We start from the raw sequence: 20,758 nt of genomic DNA, 5'->3' as shown, positions 1-20,758 counted from the left end.
ATAAGTGCCACACACATACATACACACAAAATGTTTACTGACTAAGATATTCTCACCTTTATTTGACTGATAGCTGGTTACAAGCATCCTATAGTTTTCTAAGATACCATGCCAATTTCCACAGGTCAGTTATTACAAGTTGCCATTGATGCACAATCCTCCTCCAGTTTCAGAGATGTTTTCACACAATAGATCACCTAAGCTTTTATACATCTAAGATGAGCACGTGGCTATCAGAAAGTGCCCATGTTAGCCTCCTAGTAATTAGGAAACAGAAAGTTGAGACATCTTACCACGTCTGACACAGTGGTGCATACTTGCCGAGACAGAGTTCTGAGTATCTGTATGCAGAAGGAAAGACTACCAGCTTGGAGCAGTTCCAAACCAAAAGCCTTATGGAAGCAACAGAGGTCAAAGGAAGGAAGGAAGGAAGGCAGGATGGTCAATGGAGCTGTGTACATGGAAGCCATCAGCTCTCTGCTGGGAATGACAGCTTCACTATCCAGAACCAACCACGAATCACCCTCAGCTGCATTCACCCCTAAACTCACCTAAGGGGCAAGCTGGTTCCACACAACATCATATAAAATTAATGTTGTTAGTTTGGGCATCTTGTTATTATAATTATGTGTATTTAATGTATGAATCTTCTGGTTCGCAGTTGTAGTTCTAAAGTTGGGTGTCGATGTGAGTGTTGCTTAAACCGCTTCAGCAGCAGTAACTTGAATCAGCACAGTTTTAGGAAGCGTGTTGTTGACGTCAAGAAAAGACAGAGCCCTTCCTTCCGCTCGACTCGAGACTCGACCCCCGGGCTACCTTGCCAGCAGAGTCTTGCCCAACACCCGCAAGGGCCCACACAGGACTCCCCACGGGACCCTAAGACCTCTGGTGAGTGGAACACAGCGCCTGCCCCAATCCAATCGCGTGGAACCTGAGACTGTGGTACATAGGGAAGCAGGCTACCCGGGCCTGATCTGGGGCACAAGTCCCTTCCGCTCCACTCGAGCCCCGGGCTACCTTGCCAGCTGAGTCGCCTGACACCCGCAAGGGCCCACACAGGATTCCACACGTGATCCTAAGACCTCTAGTGAGTGGAACACAACTTCTGCCAGGAGTCTGGTTCGAACACCAGATATCTGGGTACCTGCCTTGCAAGAAGAGAGCTTGCCTGCAGAGAATACTCTGCCCACTGAAACTAAGGAGAGTGCTACCCTCCAGGTCTGCTTATAGAGGCTAACAGAGTCACCTGAAGAACAAGGTCTTAACAGTGACAACTAAAACAGCTAGCTTCAGAGATTACCAGATGGCGAAAGGCAAACGTAAGAATCATACTAACAGAAATCAAGACCACTCACCATCATCAGAACGCAGCACTCCCACCCCACCTAGTCCTGGGCACCCCAACACAACCGAAAATCTAGACCCAGATTTAAAAACATTTCTCATGATGATGATAGAGGACATCAAGAAGGACTTTCATAAGTCACTTAAAGAATTACAGGAGAGCACTGCTAAAGAGTTACAGGCCCTTAAAGAAAAGCAGGAAAACACAGCCAAACAGGTAGAAATCATTAAAGAAAAACAGGAAAACACATCCAAACAGGTGATGGAAATGAACAAAACCATACTAGAACTAAAAGGGGAAGTAGACACAATAAAGAAAACCCAAAGCGAGGCAACGCTGGAGATAGAAACCCTAGGAAAGAGATCTGGAACCATAGATGCGAGCATCAGCAACAGAATACAAGAAATGGAAGAGAGAATCTCAGGTGCAGAAGATTCCATAGAGAACATCGACACAACAGTCAAAGAAAATACAAAATGCAAAAGGATCCTAACTCAAAACATCCAGGTAATCCAGGACACAATGAGAAGACCAAACCTACGGATAATAGGAATTGATGAGAATGAAGATTTTCAACTTAAAGGGCCAGCTAATATCTTCAACAAAATAATAGAAGAAAACTTCCCAAACATAAAAAAAGAGATGCCCATGATCATACAAGAAGCCTACAGAACTCCAAATAGACTGGACCAGAAAAGAAATTCCTCCCGACACATAATAATCAGAACAACAAATGCACTAAATAAAGATAGAATATTAAAAGCAGTAAGGGAGAAAGGTCAAGTAACATATAAAGGAAGGCCTATCAGAATTACACCAGACTTTTCACCAGAGACTATGAAAGCCAGAAGAGCCTGGACAGATGTTATACAGACACTAAGAGAACACAAATGCCAGCCCAGGCTACTATACCCGGCCAAACTCTCAATTACCATAGATGGAGAAACCAAAGTATTCCACGACAAAAACAAATTCACACAATATCTTTCCACGAATCCAGCCCTTCAAAGGATAATAACAGAAAAGAAGCAATACAAGGACGGAAATCACGCCCTAGAACAACCAAGAAAGTAATCATTCAACAAACCAAAAAGAAGACAGCCACAAGAACAGAATGCCAACTCTAACAACAAAAATAAAAGGGAGCAACAATTACTTTTCCTTAATATCTCTTAATATCAATGGACTCAATTCCCCAATAAAAAGACATAGACTAACAGACTGGCTACACAAACAGGACCCAACATTCTGCTGCTTACAGGAAACCCATCTCAGGGAAAAAGACAGACACTACCTCAGAGTGAAAGGCTGGAAAACAATTTTCCAAGCAAATGGACTGAAGAAACAAGCTGGAGTAGCCATTTTAATATCGGATAAAATCGACTTCCAACCCAAAGTTATCAAAAAAGACAAGGAGGGACACTTCATACTCATCAAAGGTAAAATCCTCCAAGAGGAACTCTCAATTCTGAATATCTACGCACCAAATGCAAGGGCAGCCACATTCATTAGAGACACTTTAGTAAAGCTCAAAGCATACATTGCACCTCACACAATAATAGTGGGAGACTTCAACACACCACTTTCTTCAAAGGACAGATCGTGGAAACAGAAACTAAACAGGGACACAGTGAAACTAACAGAAGTTATGAAACAAATGGACCTGACAGATATCTACAGAACATTTTATCCTAAAACAAAAGGATATACCTTCTTCTCAGCACCTCACGGGACCTTCTCCAAAATTGACCATATAATTGGTCAAAAAACAGGCCTCAATAGATACAAAAATATTGAAATTGTCCCATGTATCCTATCAGACCACCATGGCCTAAGACTGATCTTCAATAACAACATAAATAATGGAAAGCCAACATTCACGTGGAAACTGAATAACACTCTTCTCAATGATACCTTGGTCAAGGAAGGAATAAAGAAAGAAATTAAAGACTTTTTAGAGTTTAATGAAAATGAAGCCACAACGTACCCAAACCTATGGGACACAATGAAAGCATTTCTAAGAGGGAAACTCATAGCTCTGAGTGCCTCCAAGAAGAAACGGGAGACAGCACATACTAGCAGCTTGACAACACATCTAAAAGCTCTAGAAAAAAAGGAAGCAAATTCACCCAAGAGGAGTAGACGGCAGGAAATAATCAAACTCAGGGGTGAAATCAACCAAGTGGAAACAAGAAGAACTATTCAAAGAATTAACCAAACGAGGAGTTGGTTCTTTGAGAAAATCAACAAGATAGATAAACCCTTAGCTAAAGGGCACAGGGACAAAATCCTAATTAACAAAATCAGAAATGAAAAGGGAGACATAACAACAGATCCTGAAGAAATCCAAAACACCATCAGATCCTTCTACAAAAGGCTATACTCAACAAAACTGGAAAACCTGGACGAAATGGACAAATTTCTGGACAGATACCAGGTACCAAAGTTGAATCAGGATCAAGTTGACCATCTAAACAGTCCCATATCACCTAAAGAAATAGAAGCAGTTATTAATAGTCTCCCAACCAAAAAAAAGCCCAGGACCAGATGGGTTTAGTGCAGAGTTCTATCAGACCTTCAAAGAAGATCTAATTCCAATTCTGCCCAAACTATTTCACAAAATATAAGTAGAAGGTACTCTACCCAACTCATTTTATGAAGCCACTATTACTCTGATACCTAAACCACAGAAAGATCCAACAAAGATAGAGAACTTCAGACCAATTTCTCTTATGAATATCGATGCAAAAATCCTCAATAAAATTCTCGCTAACCGAATCCAAGAACACATTAAAGCAATCATCCATCCTGACCAAGTAGGTTTTATTCCAGGGATGCAGGGATGGTTTAATATACGGAAATCCATCAATGTAATCCATTATATAAACAAACTCAAAGACAAAAACCACATGATCATCTCGTTAGATGCAGAAAAAGCATTTGACAAGATCCAACACCCATTCATGATAAAAGTTTTGGAAAGATCAGGAATTCAAGACCCATACCTAAACATGATAAAAGCAATCTACAGCAAACCAGTAGCCAACATCAAAGTAAATGGAGAGAAGCTGGAAGCAATCCCACTAAAATCAGGGACTAGACAAGGCTGCCCACTTTCTCCCTACCTTTTCAACATAGTACTTGAAGTATTAGCCAGAGCAATTCGACAACAAAAGGAGATCAAGGGGATACAAATTGGAAAAAGAGGAAGTCAAAATATCACTTTTTGCAGATGATATGATAGTATATATACGTGACCCTAAAAATTCTACCAGAGAACTCCTAAACCTGATAAACAGCTTCGGTGAAGTAGCTGGATATAAAATAAACTCAAACAAGTCAATGGCCTTTCTCTACACAAAGAATAAACAGGCTGAGAAAGAAATTAGGGAAACAACACCCTTCTCAATAGTCACAAATAATATAAAATATCTCGGCGTGACTCTAACTAAGGAAGTGAAAGGTCTGTATGATAAAAACTTCAAATCTCTGAAGAAAGAAATTAAGGAAGATCTCAGAAGATGGAAAGATCTCCCATGCTCATGGATTGGCAGGATCAACATTGTAAAAATGGCTATCTTGCCAAAAGCAATCTACAGATTCAATGCAATCCCCATCAAAATTCCAACTCAATTCTTCAACGAATTGGAAGGAGCAATTTGCAAATTTGTCTGGAATAACAAAAAACCTAGGATAGCAAAAAGTCTTCTCAAGGATAAAAGAACTTCTGGCGGAATCACCATGCCAGACCTAAAGCTTTACTACAGAGCAATTGTGATAAAAACTGCATGGTACTGGTATAGAGACAGACAAGTAGACCAATGGAATAGAATTGAAGACCCAGAAATGAACCCACACATCTATGGTCACTTGATCTTCGACAAGGGAGCTAAAACCATCCAGTGGAAGAAAGACAGCATTTTCAACAATTGGTGCTGGCACAACTGGTTGTTATCGTGTAGAAGAATGCGAATCGATCCATACCTATCTCCTTGTACTAAGGTCAAATCTAAGTGGATCAAGGAACTTCACATAAAACCAGAGACACTGAAACTTATAGAGGAGAAAGTGGGGAAAAGCCTTGAAGATATGGGCACAGGGGAAAAATTCCTGAACAGAACAGCAATGGCTTGTGCTGTAAGATAGAGAATTGACAAATGGGACCTAATGAAACTCCAAAGTTTCTGCAAGGCAAAAGACACCGTCAATAAGACAAAAAGACCACCAACAGATTGGGAAAGGATCTTTACCTATCCTAAATCAGATAGGGGACTAATATCCAACATATATAAAGAACTCAAGAAGGTGGACTTCAGAAAATCAAATAACCCCATTAAAAAATGGGGCTCAGAACTGAACAAAGAATTCTCACCTGAGGAATACCGAATGGCAGAGAAGCACCTGAAAAAATGTTCAACATCCTTAATCATCAGGGAAATGCAAATCAAAACAACCCTGAGATTCCACCTCACACCAGTCAGAATGGCTAAGATCAAAAATTCAGGTGACAGCAGATGCTGGCGTGGATGTGGAGAAAGAGGAACACTCCTCCATTGTTGGTGGGAGTGCAGGCTTGTACAACCACTCTGGAAATCAGTCTGGCGGTTCCTCAGAAAACTGGACATAGTACTACCGGAGGATCCAGCAATACCTCTCCTGGGCATATATCCAGAAGATGCCCCAACTGGTAAGAAGGACACATGCTCCACTATGTTCATAACAGCCTTATTTATAATAGCCAGAAGCTGGAAAGAACCTAGATGCCCCTCAACAGAGGAATGGATACAGAAAATGTGGTACATCTACACAATGGAGTACTACTCAGCTATTAAAAAGAATGAATTTATGAAATTCCTAGCCAAATGGATGGACCTGGAGGGCATCATCCTGAGTGAGGTAACACATTCACAAAGAAACTCACACAATATGTATTCACTGATAAGTGGATATTAGCCCCAAACCTAGGATACCCAAGATATAAGATATAATTTGCTAAACACATGAAACTCAAGAAGAATGAAGACTGAAGTGTGGACACTATGCCCCTCCTTAGATTTGGGAACAAAACACCCATGGAAGGAGTTACAGAGACAAAGTTTGGAGCTGAGATGAAAGGATGGACCATGTAGAGACTGCCATATCCAGGGATCCACCCCATAATCAGCATCCAAACGCTGACACCATTGCATACACTAGCAAGATTTTATTGAAAGGACCCAGATGTAGCTGTCTCTTGTGAGACTATGCCGGGGCCTAGCAAACACAGAAGTGGATGCTCACAGTCAGCTAATGGATGGATCATAGGGCTCCCAATGGAGGAGCTAGAGAAAGTATCCAAGGAGCTAAAGGGATCTGCAACCCTATAGGTGGAACAACATTATGAACTAACCAGTACCCCGGAGCTCTTGACTCTAGCTGCATATATATCAAAAGATGGCCTAGTTGGCCATCACTGGAAAGAGAGGCCCATTGGACTTGCAAACTTTATATGCCCCAGTACAGGGGAACACCAGGGCCAAAAAGGGGGAGTGGGTGGGCAGGGGAGTGGGGGTGGGTGGATATGGGGGACTTTTGGTATAGCATTGGAAATGTAAATGAGTTAAATACCTAATTAAAAAAAAAGAATTTATACCCAATAAAACTCTCAGCAGGAAAAAAAAAAAAAAAGAAAGAAAAGACAGAACTCGAGGACACTCAGCACTGCCCTGGGGATTCTCTAGACCACTCATGTTCTTCTCATGGGACTCACAATAACCAGAAGCATGCATGTCCTTTCCTGCCCTTTGCTTTCCTTTTTATTTCTTTTTTCATTCGTCTGCTCCCAAACCCAACGAGCCCTCTTCCAGGGAACTCAGCCACTGAGTTCTTGTTACCCTTCTGTTCCCTTGTAGCTCCTTTCAGCTCCTGGGAACCTCCTCACCTCCCCCTAGCAGCTGCCTACAGGCTCCTGGGTCTGGATCTGTGACCTCTCCTTGCGTGCTTCCCCTCCAAGCTACCTGCTTTATCTCTCCTGTGGCCTCCTGGGTTCGTTCTTTGCAAGTTTCCTTGCCTGTCCCTAGGAGCTGCCAGCTAAGTCCCACAGTTTCTCTATGCCTTTGTGGCTTCTGCAATATTGGAACCCTCCCTAGAGTTATCTCCCTAGGGTGGAAAGTTCCATCTCCCTAGGGTGAAGATTGTTCCTTCTTGTCCCTTTTGACTACGCTGTTCTCTTTTAGCTAACACTCCCTATAGCCGAATTCTTTTTGTGGCCCTTCTTCCCTTTCTTCCTGGACTCAATTTCTTTGGACCCAGAGCTTTTCTTAAAGCCTCACTGTCTTGCTGAAAACAGGCAAGACTCAGTGTAGCTTGCTGGCTGAAGACAACACAGTCAGAGTTACAAAGTGTCCCAAATTCTAACAACTTCTGCCACTGCGTGATCAAAGGATCCCAAACTCCCTTATCTCTAAGTTTTTACTGTTTCCCACTCTAAAATCTTTTATCTCTATGATTTGTCTGTGTTCTGCTCTCAAGAAATCTTTTAAGACTCTTGTGTAAACTCTTTATCTCAGAATTGCTTTGTAAATTCACTGGGTGTAGTCAAAGAATCCGTAAAATATCTATGTAAGAAAGTTTGGCTTAAAACTTATAGCAAAAGGTTTATAGTTAAAGCCTATACATAGGAATTTTAATTTGCTACAACATCCTATATATGTGATTCAACTCTTATCTAGAATACACTGTATATGTAACTTAGATTCAACTCTTGTTTAGAAAAACAGCAACCATGTGGCTCTCCTCCATCTTGGTTGGTGACTTTCAAAAAGTAAGCAGATACATGATTGGCAGCCATCTTTACTAAGGTTTTAAGAGTAAATGCCATGTGACCTCACCATCTTAAGATGATCACTTGGCATAGAACAATAATTATAAAACTGCATATACCAGCAAGATTTTGCTGAAAGGACCCAGATATAGCTGTCTCTTGTGAGACTATGCTGGGGCATAGCAAACACAGAAGTGTATACTCACAGTCACCTATTAGATGGAACACAGGGCCCCCAATGGAGGAGCTAGAGAAAGTACCCAAGGAGCTAAAGGGGTCTGCAACCCTATAGGTGGAACAACAATATGAACTAACCAGTACCCCCCAGAGCTCGTGTCTCTAGCTGCATATATATCCGAAGATGGCCTAGTTGGCCATCACTGGGAAGAGAGGCCACTTGGTCTTGCAAACTTTATATGCCTTAGTACGGGGGAACGCCAGGGCCAAGAAGTGGGAGTGGGTGGGTAGGGGAGTGGGGGGGGAGGGTCTGGGGGAGTTGTGGGATAGCATTTGAAATGTAAATGAAGAAAATACCTAATTAAAAAAAACCAACTTCCTAGTCCTAATGAACTTTCTGTTTATCATTAAATCTCCTTTTAGAATAAGGAAGCAACAAGAAGTGTCAAATATTTTGGATTAGTATGGACTTTTGTAAGATGATAGAAATTTATATTTGCTACTATGTGCTATATATGTGATACAACTCTGGTTTAGAATATACTGTATATGGTGATAAACTTTTAAGATTATAAATCTTTATTCAGGTTAGCAAAAGCTGATTTAAGATATGGGTATAACTACTCACATCTTTGCTAACTGTTTAACGTCAAGCTTCTAAAAAATCAAGTAAGTAACAACACATGTATGGTAAGTACGGTATATTTGATAGTCAAGGTTTATTCATTCCTAAGGTCTACTCACATTCACAGTAATGTTTGCCTAGCTCCTTTTCCTTTGTTCATTTTGATAAGCTTCCGCTGTTTGGATAAAATAAGCCATACAAAAAACTTAAACATTTTATAATGGTGCACTATAAAAGGTTCAGTAAAGTTGCCAGTCTCTCTTTGTACTGTTATCTATGATTAACATTTTTATTTTGATACTAGAAATACTTCTATTCAAAAATTGTTATTTTCAAGGCTAAACCAAGCAGGGATGGGATAAAAAGTCCTAGTCTTATAAAAGCTACTAAGTTATTGTAAACTGTTAAGGATAATTAAGAAGGGCCAGTTAATAGCCACCTTATAAATTATCAAATTCTTTAATGTGTTCAGAACTACACTCAAAGTCATGCTAAGTATTGATGTGATCAGTTATAGGAATAGGCTTCCTGTTTATGTCCGCAAAGGCAAGCCTGAAACAAGACCTTATAAACGAGCAAAGTTTGCGTAGTTTAGAAATACTTCATAGTTGGTCCTCGAACTCTTCAGAGATCTTCTGAGTATTCATTTAATATGTTTAATAAAAAAGCTTTTGAGCTGGGCATGGTGGCACACGCCTTTAATCCCAGCACTAGGGAGGCAGAGGCAGGTGGATTTCTGAGTTCGAGGCCAGCCTGGTCTACAAAGTGAGTTCCAGGACAGCCAGGGCTACACAGAGAAACCCTGTCTCAAAAAAAAAAAAAAAAAATAAAACAAAAAAATAAAAAAAAGCTTTTGGTGATAGAGAGAAGTGCCAGGTCCTGGCAGGTCCCCTGGGATCTCCTTCAGAGATGATGTTGGGACACAATGTTCCACCTGCAGCTTGTTTAAATGTGGCAAAGCTGGTTATTGGTGAAACTACTATCCTTTTACCTTGATTGCTGCCTGGACTCTGACCAAACTACAGACAAGCAGGACACTGCGGAGTTGATTGTCCCACTTCTCTCCCTCCAGGTTCCTACTCCACAGGAAAATCTGTCAGATCTTCTAGGACTGGCAGCTAAAGACTGATGCTGCTGAGACCTCTGCCCCCAAGGACCACGGTGGAGCCTAGGGTGATGGTCCAGCTGGCCAGCAAGTCTGTCATTAATAGAATCAGAGGCTGCTTGGTCTGAACTTCCTGCTTACTCAGGTGAAATGAATGAATGAATGAATGAATGAATGAATGAATGAATGAATGAAAATCCTACTCAGATCTGTGATGGTGGTGATGACTAGGCTAGTGACTGACGTGTCAGTTTAACATCTGCAAACAAGGCTTCAGCAGCCTTCTAGAGTCTCTTCCTGTGTAAAAATTCAGGCTGCAAACCTCACGTCTCTAGGTCTCCAGATGAGAAAGACAGTTTACCTTGCTACCAGACTCTAAGAAGGCAAACTCACAAGACAGGGTTCAAAGTAACTTTTTACTATTCACTTATTGAAAGGAATTTGCTTCATAATAACTGCTGTCATTAATCAACCTCCTGTGTCTCGTGGTAAATAATTGAATTTTAAAACATGATTTAAGGTCTATAAAAGTGGAAAATGTTTCAGATTTCTTTCCCTTGCTATGCTATTGTTATACTGAGACTTTGAAAGTTCAGAGTTTTAACATTAATTAGAGGAGTTCTGATAAGCCATTGGTCTAGATCTAGTAAGCACTGACTACGGTTATCATAGTCACAAGCTCCAGATTTTAATTTACCTTTGGTTGTCTTCTGAGTATAAACTTCAAAGTGCTTCTCACTGTGCTAATAACATCTCTTTAATTTATATACACCCAGTCTTCTGGATAGAGAAAAAGTGTTTATGCTTTCAACCAAAATCCTTTGGGGGGTTCCAAAGCCTTTACTATGATTCAAATATGTGAATCTGCTGCCTTTTCTTCGATGTGGATTTCAGTACAGATTACCAATAGTAATAATGCTAACATCGAAAACCTACCTCTTTTTTATAAACTTAAAAACATCTTGTAAGCTTCAGGGCATCCATCAACTTGAATCCATTTCTCATGGGTCAAATGGACTCCAGATAAGTTCTGCCAATCAACACAGCCTGTTCCTCCACCTGCCTGTTCCTGAGGGAGGGGGTCTAGTCCTCTTTTTCCTTGGTCTTAAGACTCCCCTACCCCAACTCTTGGGACCATGGGCCTAAAAGTTTCAAATGTACATCAAAAAGATTCCCCTAAACTCCTTTATTTTTCTGCCTCTAATACACACACACACACACACACACACACACACACACACACACATACACACACATACATATGGTAATATACATACATACATACATACACACATATCTATATTATCTATAATCTATAATATACATTTTATATATATATACCAGCAGATTTCCATCAATTAAAGACTACAAACTGCTCCATCTGCTGCCTGCATGTCCCTAGCTCCAGATGGCCCTACAGAGCCTGGATAGTGAAACAGCCAGCTCTTCCTAGATTTGGCCAACATGCCAGCTTTTTGGGTCCCCAACAACAATGTGCCAGGGTCAGCAGGAAGTAGTCATAGAAGATTTCTGCAACCCCTATCATTCATTATGAAAAGAAGTCTGGGATGTTAAGTTTCAAGCCTGGGACACATATTTGAGGTGTGTATCTAACATATCAAAGTGGCCTCTAGCTCTACCAGCATCCATCAGTCCCAATCTGGTACAGGCTATGGCTGGCATCCTGTGCCCTCTATCCTAAACTCTGCAGCCATTTCTAATTTTGGAATGTGTCTATCACTCCAAGAAGAAACACCACAGAAGTTAGTGTTGCTCCCATGCCTCCCCTTGGCTGAATGCTTGGTAATTACTAATACACTTAGTATCTCTATAAATGCACATATTTTGGATATTTAACATGCAGAGTTACAAATTAGGTAGCCTTTGTGGCTGGCTTCTTTCACATTGCGTAGGGTTTTCAAGTTTCAATCATGTATAAGGTAGCTCAGTGCACATTTTATAGCTGAATCATATCCAATTGTGTAAATATATACTATGAGTTTTATCTGTTCACAATTTGGTGGACATGGTTATTTTCACATTTTGATATTGAATGTTGCTTCTGAATATTCACATAAGTTTCCACGTAGAAGTTTTCAAGTGTCAAATTTTACACCTATGTTTTATAATTATATCTGTTTTATAATTTTAGCATATATGTTAAGGTCTTTTTCATTCTCTTTTTCTCTTTTCTCTCTCTTCTCTCTGTGCACATATATTTGTATAGCATGATAGGAATCCAACTCCATTCTGTTTTTTAAAGATTTATTTTTATGTGCATGAGTGTGTACCTGATTGTATGTGTATGTACTATATTTGTTCAGATGCCCATGGAGGCCAGAATGGAGCATCAGGTCTCCTGGAGTTACAGGCAGTTGTACGTTGTCATGGAAGTTCTGAGAACCCGGATCCTCTACATGAACAGCAAGTGCTCTTAACCACTAAGCCATCTCTCCAGCTCCTCAATTCTGTTTGCCTGCAGATATCTAGTTGTCTGGCTTCAATTGCTGGAGAAATTAATTTCCCCCCATTGAATTATCTCGCTTGGTGCCTGTATCTGAAAAGCAATTGATTGCAAATACAAGGCTTACCGCTAGCTATTGCTTATCATGTCTTTACATTTTTGCAGCAAGACTGGAGTCTAGTAGGAAATGGTTTTAATACAGATTCAAGTACAAGCGTAATAGGAAATGAAGAGACATTTAAGAACAGAAAAGTGCATGTCCTAGGCTCAAGAGAGTCACCTCTCATGTCCTCTTCATATTTGTTAAATTATGCGATTGTTCTTTTAATACTATTGTCAGATGTAATATTTCTTTTAACTATCTTTATCAAGAGATAACCCAAACTGAGTCAAGGTGAATTATACCTTTTCAACTTGGTTAAATTTGATGATCATGTGTATGAATGAGATTAATATGTCACTTGCTTCTTAATACCATCCTTGCTAGGCTTTATTATTATCAGCGTCATGCAAGAAATGAGATCTACTTCCCCACTAAGGCTTGAGAAAACAGACTTTAAGGTGGTTTATCATCTCAAATGTTGTGGTCCCTTGAAAACTAGAGCAGGAGTTTTCATCTGGTACTAGTCTTATGTGGAGGTCCTAGATCTCTGCAAAGCGATGCTTCAACCACAACCAAATATCTAATGCTGTTGAGTTCGAGGTGCTTTAGGAGCCAGGCACTGTTTTAGGATAATCTTATCCTTTCTCCCATTCACGTCTTCCAAAGTGCTCCTTCCAAATTTGCTTACCTGAGATTCCCATCACCCCTTATTTGCCCCGTATCATCTCGTCCCTGTTCTCCAGCTCCCATTTAATCTAAAACCAGCACAGCCCATGGGGCTGGACATTTATGCCTTCCCAGATACCTTCATCTGTCTCTCGATTCAAGCTGGAGTCTTGGTGTTGTGGTTAGAATACAGTTTGTAGCCAAGTTGCTCCACCACACACAGCAGCCATGTGACCTTGATGAAGTCTTGGGTCACTCAGCAATAAGAGAGAACTAAGGCTGAGAGCTACATATTGTGGGGTTGTAGAGAATGTACATGATTTAATATGAATAGAGCTATGAAATCAACACAAGGTCTTTAGAGTATCAGAGCTAAGAACATGTAAACATGCCTTTAAAGGGTGGAACTCTAGACTTGGGCTACTGTGTCTGACCTTAGTTTCACCACCTACTGAATTTCATATAGAAATATTACCTTCTCATTAGTGTTTCTAGCTCAGTAGTCTCTTCTTTCCTTAGACTGTGTTTGGAGTCTTATCTACTGAGTCCCCCTCCTATGCCAAATAGCTTTTCTATAACTCAGGCAACATAGATCCTGTAGCATCTTTCAAAGCACATGCAGACAGCCTTTTAAAATGAGATCCTCATGGCTGATTCTCTGGAACCTGTAGAGGGAATACATCCCACATGAGGCCCATGGGGCACACCATGGTCTCAGGTAACCATACCCGTGTGTAGGCAATAACTCACCTCCATTCTTGAGTAGCACCCTTTGGCATCCCACACCTTTCAAACGAGCTCTTTCTAGATACTTCTCAAACTTACTATTCAGCATCCCAGTGGATCTCCTCCTCTTTCCTCACCCCCAAGTCCATCCTTTTAGCGCTAACATTCATCACCACACACCCAGAGAAGATGCCAGGTCACTTCCCCCAGTGGATACTAGCCAGACCCCATAGTCACAGTCTTCTGCGTCTCCCTTGAATTCTTCCAGCTGCCAGACGCCATGGACCCCGTGTCCCCAGCCTTCACCATGTTCACTGCTGTCTTTCACAAATGCAGTCTGACTTGCTGAACATAATCCCAAGAGGTGGGAACTCAGGATGACTACCATCCACATGCAACAGGGCAGAAGCTGATCATTTCCAGGTCGGTTCTTTCTTTTATTCTTTCTTCTTTTCTTTCTTTCCTTCCTTCCTTCCTTCCTTCCTTCTTTCCTTCCTTCCTTCCTTCTTTCCTTCCTTCCTTCCTTCCTTCCTTCTTTCTCTTTCTTTCTTTCTTTCTTTCTTTCTTTCTTTCTTTCTTTCTTTCTTTCTTTTTCTTTCTTTCCATCCCTCCCTGCCTCTGTCCTCAATTTCCCTGGCTTCATCTTCCATTTCTCCCCCTCTACTGGATCATTTTCATTGGAGTACACACTTGCTTTTGTTCTCAGTTTCCCTCTGATCCATCATAGCTTTGCCACCAATATGATTTCAAACTTGCCCCTAGAGATTTGTCTCATGGCTAACCCTGACCAGTGCCCATTCAAACTCTGCTCTTCTCAGCCACTGGGCCTACTTCATAAAAGGAAATGTTAGCTTGTTAGCTTGGTCCTCAGCTCACTCAACTCCCCAGGCAGTTGGCACTGCTCCCCTTGTCTGAAAACCACATTTCCTTATATCAGTTGGCTCAGAAGAAAAACCTTATGAAGTATCCCTTCCCCATTTCTTGGTCCTTTAGTTTTATGCTGAGCCATCTTCCCAGCCCATCCTAACTCCACTCCAGCTCCCTAGAGTCTCATCCACCACTGTTGGAAATCTGTTAGCATCTTCATTTATGGTTCTGAGTCAGACTTGTCTCCTGGTCTAACTCAGAAACCACTTCACAGTCAACATCACTACTTGATCTTACCTTTAGCATTTAAAATTCTCAAGTCCCAACTGACCACTGTCTCGGAGCTATGTCCACATGCAGACCTTGCTCACACAGAGACATGATCATGTAAGGCACACATGTGGATGCTCACCAGCAAGCTCACACACACCCCACACATGCACATATGTCCACATTAAACATACTCCAATCTTCCACCAGAGTCTCCCGTACCAGACAGCAAATACTATTTCCTATCAAATGAAGGCTCCATCTTGGCACACACTTTTCTTTGTCCCCAAGGCCTTCATATTTGATTCCTCGAATACATCTTGAATGAGATCACTCCCCTTATCCCGTCTAGATTACCTCCATCCTTATCCTAAACTCCTGCCTATCTTACAAATCTCCCCACCTCTCTCCTTTTGCTATGATCCCAATCCTTACACTCTACAGTGTGCTTTTAAAGACATGGGCCGACCCTGTCACTTTAAAGCAGCACATATAATGAGGTATAAGCTAAGACTGCATGGTGGAGAAAACTCCAGAGAAGAGCAACATGTTGGCCAGAAGACAGGGAAGGACTATATCCCACTTGAGTATGCGTGCCAAAGCTCTAAGGTTTGGAATCTTAAACACTTTAAGAAAAGGCCAGTGTAGCCAGAGCATAGCAAGAGAAGCAGATAGTGCTGAGGAAGGGCCCTGCAGGTCAGGGAAAAAACTTTTCAATTATCTTAATCAGTTCACCCACTGGCCCTGTGGTCTCCCAAGCAATGCCCACATCTGTTTTCATTCCTTTTATCCTCTTCTTGCTCCTGTGCGTAGTCAGTGTCGGCCACATAATAGATGCTATGTCTTCACTGAAAGTACGAAGAGCATTACCTCCAGTGCTACTGCAGACTCAAGTGGCTGGCAGGTCTCTGAATGCACTGAGATTCTCTCTCCCAAGACCCTTATTGTGCCTAGCGCATGCATTCTTAACCAGGAGCAAGCTTACCACGACGACACAGTTACTACCTGGGTGTAGTTTTGATTGTCACGGGAAGAAATACCCTCAGCCTCCACAAAGAACCATTTAACTCAATGTCAGCAATGCTGTCTTTGCGAAACCCTCATAGTATTCTGTCTGGCGTGTTTGGTGTATAATCACCTTCGGATCAAATGGCTTATCTTAGGGCCCCTTTTCTTGGCTCCTTGAACCTTCTGACTGAGAGGAACACTTTGCTTTAAGACTGACTTTGTCATGTGCATCATGGAGCTTGTATACAGATTGAGCATCCCTGGTCTCAGGAACGCAAATACAAGCTGTGACCAGCTCCCCAGTCTAAAGCTTTTTGAGCACCGACATGATGTCACAAGTGGAAGATTTCACACGTGACCCCACATGATTGCACATAGTAAACAGGTACAGACGCTAAGTAGAATCCCCTCTGACATAGGGTGTATATGAGACCAGTGGATTTTGTTGACACTTAGATCCCATTCCCAAGATGTCTCATTATGCTTACACAAGAAGTCCAGCTTCTGGAAGAGTGTGAAGTGACTGGACTCCAGAAATACTCAGCTTACATGGGCTCCACCAGCCACATTCCTAAGCCAGTGGCCCTGGCTGATGTTTTTGTTTGCTCCCCTTGGCCCCCTGTACTGGTTAGGAAGAAGGTGTAGTCCGAATTGATGATAACATTTGAAATGTGTTTGAACTGAGAGGTAAGAAGGACTTCCCCAGCACCATCTTCTGTCAAGCCGCTCTCCACATCTGTCCGTTAGTCACCTACACAGCCACCCACTTACATACCCAACCTGGTAGCGTGGTTCACCCAAGACACTGGGTACCACTTTGGCTTATTCAAGTTTAATCCCAACAACATAGAATTAGGGCATATGACAGATTCCTAACAATGAAAAAAATAGGGCTGAAGCTTCATTTGCAGTTGGCTTGCCTGTGAGTCACATGTACTTGGATAGCAAGTGTGGACTACTGCTGATCCTTCCGCAAAAAATAGAAATCCCTGTGGCCACATGCTTGCTTGTTTCCCATCTTGCATCCACCATCAAGAACTCTTGAAGCCCTCTTCTTTGGATTCCGGTTTTGAAATGGACTCCGCCTTGGGGAAAGGTTCCCATTCCTCCCACCTTTGCTGCTCCACAGCCACATGGATGGCTCTTCTCCCCATCACCCTGGTCCTCTCCCCCTGCTCTGGTGGCTCTGGTTCGGCTGGCTGGAAAAGGAGCAGCAATTCAAAATGCTGGAGGGAGGGTGGGCAGCTCACCTCCGATCTCTACTTTCCCTGTTGCTGCAGTGGCTGTTGTTTCTGCTGCTGTCGCGGTGGCTGCTGCTGCCTCTGCTGCTGCCTTTGCTGCTGCTTCTGTGGCTGTGGCTGCGGCTGCGGCTGCAACGGCTGCAACGGCTGCTGCTTCAGTGGCTGCGGCTGCAATGGCTGCTGCTGCTGCTGCTGCTGCTGCTGCTTCAGTGGCTGCGGCTGCTGCTGCTGCTGTTGATGTTGCTGCTGCTCCTGCTGCCGCTGCTTCTGCTGTTGCTGCTGCTGCTGCTTCTGTTGCTCCTGCGGCTGCTGCTGCGGCTGCTGCTGCCAGGGAAGCACCTTGGTTAGGAGCCTGGTACATTCACTACTGTCCGAAAGGCTCTGCTCCTCTTCTACAGGCTGTTGGTCCTGCTTTTGATCCCGGGTCCGCTTCCTTTCCAGCATCTCCTCGAAGAATATTTGGCAGCTGAAGCCATCTTGGATGCCATGCTGGGCGTGGTCCAGCAGAGCCTCCAGCGTAGGGAAGACTCTGCAGCAGGCCACACAGCGCAAGCCATGGTTGGTGGTGACCAGCCAGTCTGGTGGTGCTCGTAGCTCCTGCATGCAGCAGTCCACAGGGTCCTCAGTCTGCGGGCAGTAGTGCTTGCAGTCTTCCAGCTCCCAGCGCAGGTCTGTGTTGGAGGCCATCTCAAAGGAGGAGCCTTTCCGCCGCTGACGCTTGATGAACTCAGCCTCCCGGATAAGGGGCTTCCTGGTGACTGGCTCAAAGCCATCATCAGTCTCCCAAGCCACTGCCACGCCGCGCACAGTCTGCACGTGGGTATACAGGGCGCACACGCTCTCAGGTGGAGTCTCCTGCTGCTCCTCAGATTTGCTGGAGTCCCAGGACTGGTACTGAGAGTAGGACTGATACTCGGAGGACGACTGGGATGATGGAGAGCTGCTCCAACCCAGCACCCCCTGTGCCCGGGCTGCCAAGTAGATGTCATCGTCAGGGAGGAAGGCAGGCCCTGGCCGCGGAGATGACTCATTCCTCCTCATGGCCCCTGAGAAGTGGAAGGACAGTTTCATCAGTGTGCTCAGAAAGGCTCCATGCGTAACTTCCCTGAGAAATCAGAAACAAAATCATACAGATTTTGGCGGCTTAGGGAAGGTGCTTGTTACTCACCAGTGATGACCATAAAACGATCTCACAGGGAGATAAGGATAAAAGAACGTGTCAAGGTTATCAAATGAGGTGTGAAAAGCCAGCACCTGGTAAACTGGAAAGTAAATTAAGATACGACCACAGAATGTAATTGTATTCTTGAATTAAAATAAACAAGCCAGGAAATGTGTGCAAAACAGACACAAGAAGTAATGTACCTGCTACCTGAAAGAAGCCATCCCATGATCTCACTTAGAAGACATTCTAGAGAAAGCAAATTGGTAGGGACAGAATAGTCACTAAGAGCTGGAGGGGTGAGCAGGACATAGAGGAGCCTTAGGGAACTCTTGGGGGTCGTGATAATTGTCTGCTTTGGCTGTGGTTGTCACACGAACAGTGTCACAGTTCCTTCCACTATACGCATCACATGCTGTGCAGACATCAGTTCAATAAAACCCACGTGGAAACCAAGAATGGAACAGGGATGTGGAGTAGTGAAGCCCCGGCTTCGCTGCCTCTGTCTGTGACTTATCTCTGTCTCGGGTGGCCTCTCATCCAATTGTGTCCCTGTCACCATGTAAGAGTGTACTATGCCGTCATTCCTTTAAGATTCACAACAAGCCTTAGAGATTTCGCTCTCCTGATTTTCATCCCACCCAGGAGACGGTGGCAGAGGATCTGCACACCAGACGGAGCCACTTGGCTCCAGAGGCAGATCTCCTCCTAAAGCGCTGCCTGCAGATACACCCTGGGATTCAATGAGTTGGCTTTCTAGATTAGCATGTACCCATGGACTATAAAGGAATGTTTATGTTGCTACAGGTCTTACACGATTAACATTATTTTTTTCTTCAAACACACATCAAAATCAATACATAAAGGTTTCATTATTGTCCACATAGCCCCTGAAATAGCCCCATAGATGCACAACAACATAAGAAGTACCAGCTTCCCCTAAAGACCACTTTTCTCATCTGCTTTGTGTGATCAACACACCCCTTTGATAACAACATCCCCTTCCCCATCTACTGACCACCTGGCCAGCACACTCCTGTGCTCTCCTCTGCGGCGTCTGGGCTGGCCATGCCCACGGCGGTCCCAGGTGTCTGTTCTCCCCTATGCTCAATGAGATGGTGTTTCATGACTTCAAACCGGCACCCAGAATCTCGTTGAGAGCTGGGGTTGGCTGTGCTGAAGCCCTCCAGCCAGCCCCAACCTGAGTGGCCACATGGTCTCTAGGAGCCTGGCTTTATTCTGTGATGTCATCAGTGACACGGGTCTGTTCTGTGACCCTTGGCAAGACTAAACGTCCCTGCCAGGTTACCAGGAAAGTATGAGGTTATTTCCCTCTGTGACCTTTTCTCCCCAGTTTCTTCTCAGGAACACAAACACAAACCCCAGACGCATGCTTTCAAGTATGTGTGCAGGCATAAAGACTTAAATGCAGGGATTGGAGAGATGGCTCAGAGGTTAATAGCCCTGACTATTCTCGCAGAGTTCACAGATTCGATTCCCATCACCCATATGGCACCACCTGAAATTCCAGTTTCAGGGAATTGGATGACTTCTTCTGGCCTCTGCAGGCACTGCCCTCATAAAGAGCAGAGATAAATGCAGGCAAAACAGCTATAAACATAAAATGAAAAAATTTCAGGCAAACACACAGGCACTTACACAAGTGTGAATGTTCACATACACAATCACTTAGATACACATGTTAAAACATACATAGACACATAGACATAGTACATTAGTATATGTTCACAGCATTCACACTGGCTGACACACAAGCATATGAAGTACATAACACTCAGCCGTACACACACATACACATACACGCACACGATCTCATATCATATGAACTGAGCCATGGATAGGCTCACAAATAAACAGCCAGCACCGAACATCAACACAGCCTAACTTCACACCATAGAAAGAGTTTTGTCAGAATGCTTGTCTCTGAGGTGCCCACCCAGCCTGCTTAGGCTCCCCAGAACTCTCTGCCACTCCCACAGAAAGGAAGCAGACTTCCCTTTCGGCATGCTTTGCCCAGCTTCTGTAGTATCACCTCCTCTTGGCTGTCCACACAGTGGACGCCTCCTCTCCCTAGGCTCAGGGGTCTTGACCTTGTTCTTCCTGTTTGTTCTGGGTCCCAGGTTCTTTGTTTTCCCTTAACCGCATCAGCCATACATATTCACACACAATTATCTTC

At 43.2% G+C, this 20,758-nt stretch overlaps 1 protein-coding gene across 1 annotated transcript; it reads right to left on the bottom strand.

The window, feature by feature from the left end:
* Positions 1 to 16,974: 16,974 nt before the first annotated feature.
* Positions 16,975 to 19,802, bottom strand: Fam170b (family with sequence similarity 170, member B). Its single transcript, NM_001164485.1, has 2 exons — positions 19,580 to 19,802; positions 16,975 to 18,445 (listed from the first exon to the last, which is right to left on the bottom strand). The coding sequence occupies exons 1-2, from the start codon at positions 19,686 to 19,688 to the stop codon at positions 17,418 to 17,420; spliced, it is 1,137 nt and encodes a 378-aa protein (NP_001157957.1). The 5' UTR covers positions 19,689 to 19,802; the 3' UTR covers positions 16,975 to 17,417.
* Between the last annotated feature and the right edge of the window lie 956 nt (positions 19,803 to 20,758).

This window comes from Mus musculus, chromosome 14, assembly GCF_000001635.26.
Source record: "Mus musculus strain C57BL/6J chromosome 14, GRCm38.p6 C57BL/6J".
Lineage (NCBI taxonomy): Eukaryota > Metazoa > Chordata > Mammalia > Rodentia > Muridae > Mus > Mus musculus.
Note: the sequence above shows the minus strand (reverse complement) of the source record. Positions and strands in the feature narration are given on the sequence as shown.

Bases quoted from the DNA above. Each gene is read 5' to 3' on its own strand.
- Fam170b (NM_001164485.1), bottom strand. From the start codon at position 19,688: ATGAAACACCATCTCATTGAGCATAGGGGAGAACAGACACCTGGGACC. The intron at 18,446-19,579 runs GTCAGTAGATGG...TCCACTTCTCAG, and splicing joins AGGAGTGTGCTGGCCAGGTG to GGGCCATGAGGAGGAATGAG.